The sequence below is a fragment of the Dipodomys ordii genome, unplaced genomic scaffold (genome assembly GCF_000151885.1).
Source record: "Dipodomys ordii isolate 6190 unplaced genomic scaffold, Dord_2.0 Scaffold6, whole genome shotgun sequence".
Lineage (NCBI taxonomy): Eukaryota > Metazoa > Chordata > Mammalia > Rodentia > Heteromyidae > Dipodomys > Dipodomys ordii.
The window spans coordinates 3,329,726-3,341,900 of NW_012267222.1; the positions used below are offsets into that span (position 1 = coordinate 3,329,726).

General features: G+C 50.7%; 1 protein-coding gene across 3 annotated transcripts in view; it reads right to left on the reverse strand.

Moving 5' to 3' along the window:
- The window catches only part of Acot7 (acyl-CoA thioesterase 7), an 88,528-nt gene extending 76,593 nt beyond the window's left edge, over positions 1–11,935 (reverse strand). Inside the window, exons 1-2 of one of the 3 annotated variants that reach the window (XM_013035560.1) lie at positions 11,800–11,884; positions 11,359–11,565 (exon numbers count right to left, since the gene is read on the reverse strand). In XM_013035560.1, the coding sequence (XP_012891014.1) occupies positions 11,359–11,564 (206 nt within the window). In that variant the 5' untranslated portion in view covers position 11,565; positions 11,800–11,884. Of the gene's footprint in view, positions 1–11,358; positions 11,746–11,799 lie in introns of those variants that run through there. The other 2 variants (XM_013035597.1, XM_013035552.1) reach the window with 2 other exon arrangements.
- Between the last annotated feature and the right edge of the window lie 240 nt (positions 11,936–12,175).

The window sequence follows — 12,175 nt, forward strand, 5'->3', positions numbered from 1 at the left end:
AGGGAACATAGGATATCAACATGCAGACCCATCACCAAAAGCAATTGAGTTGTTAAAGCTGAGGTCCCAATGCACGCTCCACCAAAGTCAACAGCACAGACAAATCAGCACAGAAACACAAATAAAACAGTCTGACGCTTGCTGAAAGCAATGGCCACCAGTTTCAAGGCTGGATCAATCTCCCACCTGACACCTCAAATGACTGTGCCAACAGCGCATGAGTGCCCAAGAGGGAATGTAACACTTAACTAGCTCAGTAAGGGCTAGAATCAAAACCCAGATGTGGCAGTACACATCTGTAGTCCCAACTACTTGGAAGTCTCACACCAGAGGATCACTTGAGCCCAGGAGTTTGAGGTTAGCCTAGGCTACATAGCAAGATCGCATTTCAAAAACAAAAGATCAAGATGCATTGTACCCATAACCAGAACTTATTGAACTGAAACCTCTTTACATCACTCAATGGCAATAATACAAATACTACTACTAAGAGGAAGAGGATGGCTGGAGACACGGCTCACGTGGTAGAGCCGTTTCCTAGTAACATACAAGGCCCTCAGCTCAATCCTAGGGAGGGAAGGGGAAAGGTGGGTGAGGGAACTGCCTCAGTGGCCAGCATGCTCCTTGCTGGTGATGAGCTGCAGTGGACAGGACAGCACAGGACAGGCGAGTCCAGCCCCGTTCTTAGATGACAGGACTCACACACCATGTGCCTTTCCAGGTGTGCACACATGTCCTGCAGGACAGGTAAGACTGGCTTCCCAGGCCTGGAGGTAGGCTCGGGACACCCACAGCAAGAGCACCACCCAGCCCTCCTGGCATCAGGCTCTGGGAAGCTCAGCTGTGGCCCTATCTTACTCCAGATCTTCACCCCACCTTGATAATAGCAGCCAGGTCACCCTACCCTGTCCATCTGGAAGGGCCGCACTGTTTCCACCATCTGCAGCCCCTTCTCAAGCATCTGCCCTGGGTCCAAGCTGATGGAGAGGTACAGAGGATTCAGTCCCACAAAGATCAGGTTTTAGTCCATTTCACTGACCTTGGGCTCGTCACTGCTGCCCTCAGTTTCCCCATCTGAACAACAGACACACTGGTCCCTGAGGGATGCAAGAAGGTGGGAGCATGGAAGGCAGCCTGCCTGGGATCCTGGGGTGCAGGCCGCCCCCCACCGCAAGGTCACACGTGAAGGGTAGAAAATTTGTTTGGCAAATCAATTCTGGAGCATTCAGGTCCCAACTCAGAGCTAGCTCCCCAATCCAGTTTTAAATTCTGATTTGCCTAAGTCCCTCATGCGGAATCATGAGGGAAGTTCAAGGACGCTCGATCCACGCAACTGCCCACCGGAGAGCTTCCAACAGCGGCAGTCCCGGCACACCTGCTGGCCCCGGGCAGCTGAAGCCTGAGCCTCTGGCCTGACAGGGTGACAAGGCTGATAAGGTCACCCTAAGGGACCTGCCCAGTGGGCACCTGGACACAAGAAGCCCCCCCCCACTTTCCGTAGCATAAACTAAAAGCAGGGAGGAATACCTGGTAGGAAAGAGAGGGAAGAAAGGCCAGCATGGGAGAGGGGTGGGCCCTGAGGTGGCCAGGGGAGAGGAAGAGGAGGGCATCAAATGAAGTCTGGCTGCTCCTGGATGGGCAGGGAGAACATGTTTCTGCTCATGGACTTTCCTAGCTATCCTCTACAAAGAGACATATCCACCTGTGAAGAATAAAGTGGGGTCAGGCGCCTGGTGGCTCACGCCTGAAATCCTAGTTACTCGGGAGGCTGAAATCTGAGGATCCCAGTTCAAAGCCAGCTTGGACAGGAAAGTCCATGACACTCTTATTTCCACTAGAAAACCAGAAGTGGTGCTGTGGCTCAAGTGGTAAAGCACTTGCCTTGAGCTGAAGAGCGCAGGGACAGTGCCCAGGCCCAGAGTTCAGGCCCATGACTGACCAAAAAAAAAAAAAAAAAAAAACAAAGTATAATGCCACCAGTGGCTCACATCTGTAAGCCTAGTTCTCAGGAAGCTGAGATCTGAGGATCAAGGTTCGAAACCAGCCTGGGTAGAAAAGTTTGTGAGACTCTTATTTCCAATTAAACACCAAAAAAGCTGAAAGTGAAGCTGTAGCAAGTGGTAGAGCACTAGCCTTTAGCAAAAGAGCTGGGATAGTTAAGTGGAGGTAAAAGTCTCATGGATTCCATGCTGACTTTGAAAAATGATCTTCAGATCTCAGCCTTCTGAGTAGCTGGTACCCAGCATCAGCCCTTGGTCTCTTAAGATAGGTCTCACTTTTTGGCTCAGAGTGAACTAGAATTCATGATTGTTCTGCCTCTGCCTCACAAGAATTAGAATTACAGACATGCAGCAACATGATGGGTTTTTTATTCTGTTTTTATAAAATTCTAGAAACTGCCAACCACAACAGACAGCAAGCAGAGGAGCAGTTATCTGTGAGCAGGAAATGGGAGGGAGGGAGGAAGGAAGGGAGCGAGGGCAGGAGGGAGGAAGGCAGGAACAGGAAGGAGCTCTCGGGACATGTTTGTTATCTTGATTGCGGTCATGGCCTCACAGGCATACATACAGGGTAAAGTTGATCCAACTATACACTTTAGGTATGCAGTCATACCAATAAAACAGCTTAAATAAACATCCCTCCCACCCCACTTGACTGACCTTTAAGAACCAAGTTAGTTTCAAATGCTTTAAGTCTGTACTTGAGACACTGATCCAGGGCATTTCCAGAATTCAGCAAGTGCACTAAAGTCACCTGGGGCTCCACGTGCTGCAGCCACACGCTCAGGAGAGGTGGGAGGGAGGCAGCCCCACAGTCACTTGGGGAATCCCAAGAGCCTGGCCACCCAGAACTGTCCAGCACCATGCTGGCATTGCTCAAAGTCCTGATGCCCACTGGACACCTGGAGACAGACGAGCAGGTACTCAGCACTGCTCAGAGTAAGTTCAGAGTGTGGGGCCACCTGAGTAGGGAAGACTGGAGCCACTGGGCAGTAGCCTTGGGAAAAAGCCTGACCCACAGGCAGACGCCTCGCAGCAGGCTGGCTGGACATGCCCAGCGCAAATGGACTGGAAACCAAGGCCCAGGCTCATGGTCACTGTGGCCCTTGGGTGTGCTGCAGTGTCTTGCCTGTCAGTGGAAGGCACGGGCCAGGAAGACAGTCCCCTACACTGACCCACAGTTTCAGCCTGAGGAAGACAAGGTTCAGAGAGGAAATCACCATGGCCTTGGCCAAGATTGATCACCTCCTCTCATCCTGAGCAGCCACATGGCTGACGGGCCAGGCTTCTGAAATCAAAGTCAGTTCTGAGCTGGGTACTGGGGACTCATGCCAGCAATCCTAGCTACTCAGGAGGCTGAGAGCTGAGGATGGCGGCTCAAAGCCAGCCCAGGCAGATAGGTCCCTAAAACTCCTATCTCCAAATAACCAGCAGAATGACTGAAGTAGAAGTGTGGTTCAAGTGGCAAAGCACCAAGCTAGGCAAGAACACAAGACCATGAATTCTCAAGTCCCAGCACTGGCACTGCCCCTTCCCCCACCTCACCATCCCCCCCCCCAAAAAAAAAAACAGTTCTGAGAAAGACACTGTTAAAGAGAAAGAAGAGACAAACTAAGACCAGGGGAAAATACTTACAAAACACAGATCCGATCCAATTAACTATTTGTATCCAAAATATCAAGGAGCTTTTTTTTTTTTTTTTAAACATAGGGTATGGCTACATAGCCCAGACTGACCTCATATCAATCTCCTGTGTTTGCCTCCCAAGTGCTAGGACTGCAGGTGTCCACCGCCAGGCCTGGCATCAAAGCACCTTTAAAACTTCAAAAAAAAACAACACCACGTACACACAAAAACAAGCCAGTGCTGGGGTGTGGCTCTGTAGTAGAGCACTTACCTAGCATGCTCAAGGTCCTGGGTTAGATTCTTCTACACCATCAAAACAAAAACAAAATTATAAGTTAAGAAAATACTAGAAATGTTTTCCTATACCACGGATTAGCTGGGTGAGCAGGTGCCACTCTATGGGTGCCCTCCTCCTTCTAAGACCTTGCCTACTGCAGTGTAAGGACCACACAAGGCCCAGCCTGCTGTCACTAAAGGGAGCATAGGATATCAACATGCAGACCCATCACCAAAAGCAATTGAGTTGTTAAAGCTGAGGTCCCAATGCACGCTCCACCAAAGTCAACAGCACAGACAAATCAGCACAGAAACACAAATAAAACAGTCTGACGCTTGCTGAAAGCAATGGCCACCAGTTTCAAGGCTGGATCAATCTCCCACCTGACACCTCAAATGACTGTGCCAACAGCGCATGAGTGCCCAAGAGGGAATGTAACACTTAACTAGCTCAGTAAGGGCTAGAATCAAAACCCAGATGTGGCAGTACACATCTGTAGTCCCAACTACTTGGAAGTCTCACACCAGAGGATCACTTGAGCCCAGGAGTTTGAGGTTAGCCTAGGCTACATAGCAAGATCGCATTTCAAAAACAAAAGATCAAGATGCATTGTACCCATAACCAGAACTTATTGAACTGAAACCTCTTTACATCACTCAATGGCAATAATACAAATACTACTACTAAGAGGAAGAGGATGGCTGGAGACACGGCTCACGTGGTAGAGCCGTTTCCTAGTAACATACAAGGCCCTCAGCTCAATCCTAGGGAGGGAAGGGGAAAGGTGGGTGAGGGAACTGCCTCAGTGGCCAGCATGCTCCTTGCTGGTGATGAGCTGCAGTGGACAGGACAGCACAGGACAGGCGAGTCCAGCCCCGTTCTTAGATGACAGGACTCACACACCATGTGCCTTTCCAGGTGTGCACACATGTCCTGCAGGACAGGTAAGACTGGCTTCCCAGGCCTGGAGGTAGGCTCGGGACACCCACAGCAAGAGCACCACCCAGCCCTCCTGGCATCAGGCTCTGGGAAGCTCAGCTGTGGCCCTATCTTACTCCAGATCTTCACCCCACCTTGATAATAGCAGCCAGGTCACCCTACCCTGTCCATCTGGAAGGGCCGCACTGTTTCCACCATCTGCAGCCCCTTCTCAAGCATCTGCCCTGGGTCCAAGCTGATGGAGAGGTACAGAGGATTCAGTCCCACAAAGATCAGGTTTTAGTCCATTTCACTGACCTTGGGCTCGTCACTGCTGCCCTCAGTTTCCCCATCTGAACAACAGACACACTGGTCCCTGAGGGATGCAAGAAGGTGGGAGCATGGAAGGCAGCCTGCCTGGGATCCTGGGGTGCAGGCCGCCCCCCACCGCAAGGTCACACGTGAAGGGTAGAAAATTTGTTTGGCAAATCAATTCTGGAGCATTCAGGTCCCAACTCAGAGCTAGCTCCCCAATCCAGTTTTAAATTCTGATTTGCCTAAGTCCCTCATGCGGAATCATGAGGGAAGTTCAAGGACGCTCGATCCACGCAACTGCCCACCGGAGAGCTTCCAACAGCGGCAGTCCCGGCACACCTGCTGGCCCCGGGCAGCTGAAGCCTGAGCCTCTGGCCTGACAGGGTGACAAGGCTGATAAGGTCACCCTAAGGGACCTGCCCAGTGGGCACCTGGACACAAGAAGCCCCCCCCCACTTTCCGTAGCATAAACTAAAAGCAGGGAGGAATACCTGGTAGGAAAGAGAGGGAAGAAAGGCCAGCATGGGAGAGGGGTGGGCCCTGAGGTGGCCAGGGGAGAGGAAGAGGAGGGCATCAAATGAAGTCTGGCTGCTCCTGGATGGGCAGGGAGAACATGTTTCTGCTCATGGACTTTCCTAGCTATCCTCTACAAAGAGACATATCCACCTGTGAAGAATAAAGTGGGGTCAGGCGCCTGGTGGCTCACGCCTGAAATCCTAGTTACTCGGGAGGCTGAAATCTGAGGATCCCAGTTCAAAGCCAGCTTGGACAGGAAAGTCCATGACACTCTTATTTCCACTAGAAAACCAGAAGTGGTGCTGTGGCTCAAGTGGTAAAGCACTTGCCTTGAGCTGAAGAGCGCAGGGACAGTGCCCAGGCCCAGAGTTCAAGTCCCAACACCAACCAAAAAAAAAAGAAAAAGAAGAAAGTGGAGCCATGTGCCAGTGCTCACGCCTGTAATCCTAGCTACTCAGGAGGCTGAGATCTGAGGATCACAGTTCAAAGCCAGCAGAGCAGGAAAGTCTGGGAAACTCTCATCTCCAATGAACCACCAGAAAACCAAAGTGGAGCTGTGGCTCAAAGTGGTAGAGCACTAGTCTTGAGCAAATGAGCTCAGTGACAGCACCCAGGCCCCGAGTTCAAGCCCCATGACACACACAAACAAACAAACAAACACACACACACACAAAGAATGAAGCTGCACCCCTACCTCATACCATAAACAACTACAAGAATTAACTCAAAATAGGTCAAATACCTAAATGTAAGAGCTAAAATGATAAACCTAAGTGTAAACATACAATTACAGCTCTGTCACCTCAAATTTGGCAATGATTTTTAGATGTGATAACAAAAGAATTATCAACAACAGTAACAAAACACTGTAAGTTAGATTTTGTTTCCTTTTTGTAGTGCTAGAAATCAAACCCAGGGCATTGTATAAGTTAGGCAACTTTTCCACCACGATGCTACACCCCTACCTCCAAATAGTAAAAGCTGACGTGGAATGTAAGTATTGTTACACACCTGGAATCTTAGCACTCAGGAGGGGCAGAGGCACGGGCTACATAGCAAAACACTGGGACTGGGGATTGAACTCAGGTCCTTGTTGCTTGCTAGGCAGGAGCTGTACTACTTAAGCCAAACTTCCAGGCACTTTTTGCCTTGGTTATTTTTGAGGAATGATCTCACTTCAGACCCAGGCCATCCTGGGCTGTGATCCGCCTACCTGTGCTTTCCCATGTCACTGGGATGACAGGTGGGTGTCACTGCTCACGGCCCTGGCACTCCCCACAGCTGGAAGAACAAGCCACCAGGCCGTCACACCCAGCCCTGGTTGAGCTGGAAGTCTCTCAAACCTCTGGCCTAGAACAGTAATCCCCTATCTCTGCCTCCCAAGTAGCTGGGATTACAGGCTTGGGCCACTGCTCCTAGCACAGTATCCAGTTTCACAAGCTGAAGTGCTTTGGAAATGGGATGTAATAAGAATGCACATCATAACTGTAATTGGAGCTGCACAATCAAACTGTATGCTACATGTATTTCAGAAAAGGTTTTTCATTTTCATTTATTTATTTGTTTGTTTGTTTAGTGCTGGTCCTGGGACTTTAACTCAGGGTCTGGGTGCTGCCCCTGAACTACTTTTACTCAAAGCAAACACTCTAAATCTTGAGCCACAGCTCCACTTGCGGATTTTTGGTAGTTAATTGGAGATGAGATTCTCACTCTTGCCCAGTCTGGTTTTGAACTATAAGCCTCGGATCTCAGTCTCCTGAGTAGCTAGGATTACAGGCGTGAGCCACTAGCATGTATGTGGCAGCAATTTTTTTTTTTTGGGGGGGGGGGCGGCGTCCGGTCGTGGGGCCTGAACTCTGAGCCTGGGTGCTGTCCCTCAGCTCTTCAGCTCAAGGCTAGCGCTCTACCACTTGAGCCACAATGCCACTTCCGGCTTTTTTCTTTTTGCTTATGTGGTGCTGAGGAATTGAACCCAGGGCCTCAGGCATGCAAGGCAAGCGCTCTACCACTGAGCCACCTTCCCAGCCCCAGCAGCAAAATTTTTTAACTGAAAAAAAAAAATATTTTTTTTAACTGAAAAAATATATGGGGCTTGAACTCCGGACTTGGGTGCTCTTCAGCTCAAGGCAAGCGCTCTACCAATTGAGCCATAGCGCCACTTCTGGTTTTCTAGGGGTTTATTGGAGATAAGAGTCTTACGGTCTTTCCTGCCTAGGCTGACTTTGAACCCTGATTCTGAGTAGCTAGGATTACAGGTATGAGCCACCGGCACCCAGATTGAAAAAATAATTTTTAATGACTAGAAAAATAATTAATTGAAAAAACTATCTGTAAATGGTCCCAGGGGCTGGGAAGGTGGCTCAGTGGTAGAGTGCTTGACTTGCATGCATGAGGCCCTGGGTTCGATTCCTCAGCACCACATACGCAGAAAATTTAAAAAAGCCGGAAGTAGCTCTGTGGTTCAAGTGGTAGAGTGCTAGCCTTGAGCTGAAGACTTGAGGGACAGCGCCCAGGCTCAGAGTTCAGGCCCCACGACTGGACCCCCCCCCCGCAAAAAAAAAGATCCTGTAAATGGTCCCAAGACCTTTACCTGCTACAGCCAGTCCATCACAAAGGATATGAAATAGGAGCAAATGATAGGGGATACAAATTCATATCCAAAATATATGAGGGACTTAAAAAAATAATAAGACTGGGAAGGTGGCTCAGTGGTAGAGTGCTTCCCTAGCATGCATGAGGCCCTGGGTTCCATTCCTCAGCACCACATAAACAGAAAACACTGGAAGTGGCACTGTGGCTCAAGTAGTAGAGCACTAGCCTTGAGCTGAAGAGCTGAAGGACAGCGCCCAGGCCCAGAGTTCAGGACTCACATCTGACAAAAATAAAATAAATAAGCCAATGACAGGCAAAGGACCTAACTCAACAATTCTCCAAAGATATTCATAAGCACACAAACATATGTTCGGTATCATTACCCATGAAGAAACTGCTGATCCAAACTAGAATGAGAGACCATGGCTACAGTAAAGACGACAATGCAAGGAAGGGTAGGCAAGATGTGGGGACTCTGAAGCCCCATACCACCAATGGGTATGAGACAGTACACCCCAAAAACTTCCCTGAAAAATGGATGGACCTAGAACAAATCATGTTAAGTGAGGTAAGCCAAGCTCAGAGAGACGAACAGCACATGTTTTCTCTCACACGCTGAAACCAGATCCAAAATATACTGAGACATGATAACCTACACAAGACTCTAGGCAATCACACACAGTCAGACTAAAGGCGGATACTCTAAGGGGAGGAACCCAGCAGTGTACCTCTTCTGAACATTCATGAAATTTAATGAAAAGAAAATTAATTTTTTTTTTTTTTTTTTTTGTCGGTTGTGGGGCTTGAACTCTGGGCCTGGGCGCTGTCCCTCAGCTCTTCAGCTCAAGGCAAGCACTCTACCACTTGAGCTACAGCGCCACTTCTGGTTTTCTGGTGGTTTACTGGAGATAGGAGTCTCACGGTCTCTCCTGCCCGGGCTGGCTTTGAACCGCGATCCTCAGATCTCAGCCTCCTGAGTAGCTAGGATTACAGGCGTGAGCCACCAGCGCCCGGCTAAGAAAATTAATTTATCAAAAGTAATTCCCCAAAATGGAAACATGGTTTTGTTGTTGTTGTTGGTGGTGGTGGTGGTGATGACAGCTGTTGTTTATTTTTGTTTTGGTTTCGTTTTTTTTTTTTGTCTGTCGTGGGGCTTGAACTCTGGGCCTGGGTGCTGTCCCTGCGCTCTTCATCTCAAGGCAAGCACTCTACCGCTTGAGCCATAGCACCACTTCCGGTTTTCTAGTGGTTTATTGGAGATAAGAGTCTCACAGACTTTCCTTCCCGGGCTGGCTTTGAACCGCGATCCTCAGTTCTCAGCCTCCCGAGTAGCTAGGATTACAGGCGTGAGCCACCGGCACCTGGCTGACAGTTGTTTTTGCTTTTGAGTTTTTTTTGTCTTTTGGGGGACAGGGGACAAAGAAGGGTGCAGAAATGGAGGAAGGAAGGATGAACAAATGCAGGCATGGTACTCAGCAGACACTGTGGAAATGAACAATGCAACTTGTGGACAGGGACAGGAGGGGACACGGGGGCCAAGTGAAGGAAGGGGTGACATTGTCCAAACTAGAAATGTGCTCATTGTGAGATGGTGACCACTGTGCAACACCTTCATAATAACAACAGAATTATCTTTTTAAAAACGCTTCCCTGACGTGGCAGGGGCAGGAGAAGGGAGAGGGAAAGTGGGCAAATGCTGGCATACAACAACGTCCATCTGTGAGCGTGGACGCGGGTGGCTTCTGCGTGGGCTGGAGGTGAGGAGAGTGACGGGAGAGCCACGGGGCTGGCACTGAACTCACAAACTGACAGGGTGAACTCAAACCCTTTGTGCTTCTTCAAAACAAAAAGTAAGGAAATAAAGCCCTGCCGCGCCTGCCCGGCTCCTGTCCACTCTCTCCCTGTCCACCGGGAGTAGCTTTTCCGACCCCTTCGTGGATTCTACACAGGCTCCGGGCTCAGCCATCAGGAGCATTCACCTCAGATGGCAGGCGAAAGCCACCAGGGTCGTCGCTACCACAAATCAGAGCACAGAGCTGGGCTGTGTTTCATTCACAGTAACTTGTTCATTCATTATACAGCTCACAACCAAGCCAGGTGTGGCTCAAGCAGTGCCTAAATTCAAATTCCAGCACATGGGAGGGCACACGGGTGGGAGGGGGGCAGACAGAACCTCTTAAAGGTAGACCCCAGGAACAGCTAAATACAAGAGCTTAAGAGGGCAAGGCATGGGCACAGAGCTCACCCTGTCATCTCCTGGCTCCTGGGCCAGACCCCCTGGTGGCCAGTACCTGGGAAGCTCCCAAGCCCTAACTCCTACTAAGTTTTTATGGAGAATTCACAAACTCAACTCAACCCCAGGACCCGCCCCTCCTCACAGAGGAGTGTAGAGGATATACAGGGTAGGGCTGAAGTTCCTGCCCAAGATGCCAGTTCCACCTGGAAGCTATCTAGAGGCCCTGAGCACCCGCCACCTCATGATCTACAAAGACAAGGGTCTTAGGAGCCAGTATCAGGAGAACAACCATCCTCTGCCCTACCTGGAAAAACTGTCTGAGGTCATGGTCACATGGCCCTGTGGCAGACTGAAAACCAGCCACACACACACACACACACACGGGTAAAATGAACGGTGTATGAATGCAACTGGCACTAACAGGGGCACCTATGCCAAGCTTAGGAGAAATCCAATGAACAAACACACAAGTCATTTGCGAGTAGCACAGGGTCAAGATCAGCCAGCCAGAACACCTTCCTCTGCCCTGTAGCCAACCTGCAGGCCTTCAGTCACACTTCAAGCCTGCCAAGACAGACCTGCCCGCAGGGCCTGCTCTGGGAAGAGTAGCATGGCAGAGTGTAGCGTCTGCTGACTCACAGGACGCTGCAAACTAACTCTCCACAAGCCCCACCGGCCCGGATTCCCGCAGCCTGGCTGCCATGCCTAGAACCCGGGGTCCTCTGCTGCCCACTGGATGAACACCACCAGATCTCCACCACCTACAACAAAGCCCAGCCCCCTCCGCTCATCCCCAGTGATTCCTAATGGCCTCCAAACCCAGGGCCTGAGGCCTGGGGCAGCACACAGGGGGAAAGGAAGCCTCCCAGCCAGCCTACCTTCCTGTTACCATGGTGGTGAAGCCCAGTTGAGACTGTGGAAGATGCATCCTGGTTCCAACAGCCTGGTGGATGGAAGCCCAGCATCCTTCCCTGGGCCCCGTGAGTTTCTGGCCAGCCACCAGCCTCCCCGTGGCTGCCAGCCGCCGGGTAGCTGCCTGCCTCCGGAGCTCCCTGAGGCACAGAGCCTTGACAAGCAGTTTCATCCTGCAGTAACAAAGCCGGGCAGGTTTCCGCAGGCACAAAGCTTAGCTCCCGTGTCCCCCCCACCAGCTCAGCCAATGTCCTGATCCTGTCCTGATCCCACACAGGCCTCCCAATCCCGCTGGCCTCCTTCTCCCTCTACCCACAGTGAGTCAATGAGTAGGCCATCTTCCGGAAACAAAGGATGTAAGGAATTCATGACTGGGTCTGAAGTTACACAGCCCAAAGCCACATAACCTGAAGCAGTCACCCAGCCCAGCTCTCAGGAGCAAACAGGGATGGACGGAAGAACGGGGCACCTTCTGCAGGACAAGGAGGATCAACCGAGAGCCCCTTCTCCAGGAATGTCAAGTCTCACACAGCTTGCCCATGCCTGGTTTTCGCCCAATAGGAACACAGGTTCTAGCGAGGCCCAACACCCCTCAGTGTGTGGCTGTCAGCAGGGCTGGGAGGCTGCCAAGCGGCACAAAGGTCATGGTCCAGCAGGCAGGCTGAGCAAAGGCAGAGGCTGAAGCCATGAGTCAGGTGTCAGGACATCAGAGGAAATGCCAGTCTCTGGTCCTCCCCTTCCTGCCTGGAATTCTGCAGGTAGGGGCTTGTGATGTTTATTCTT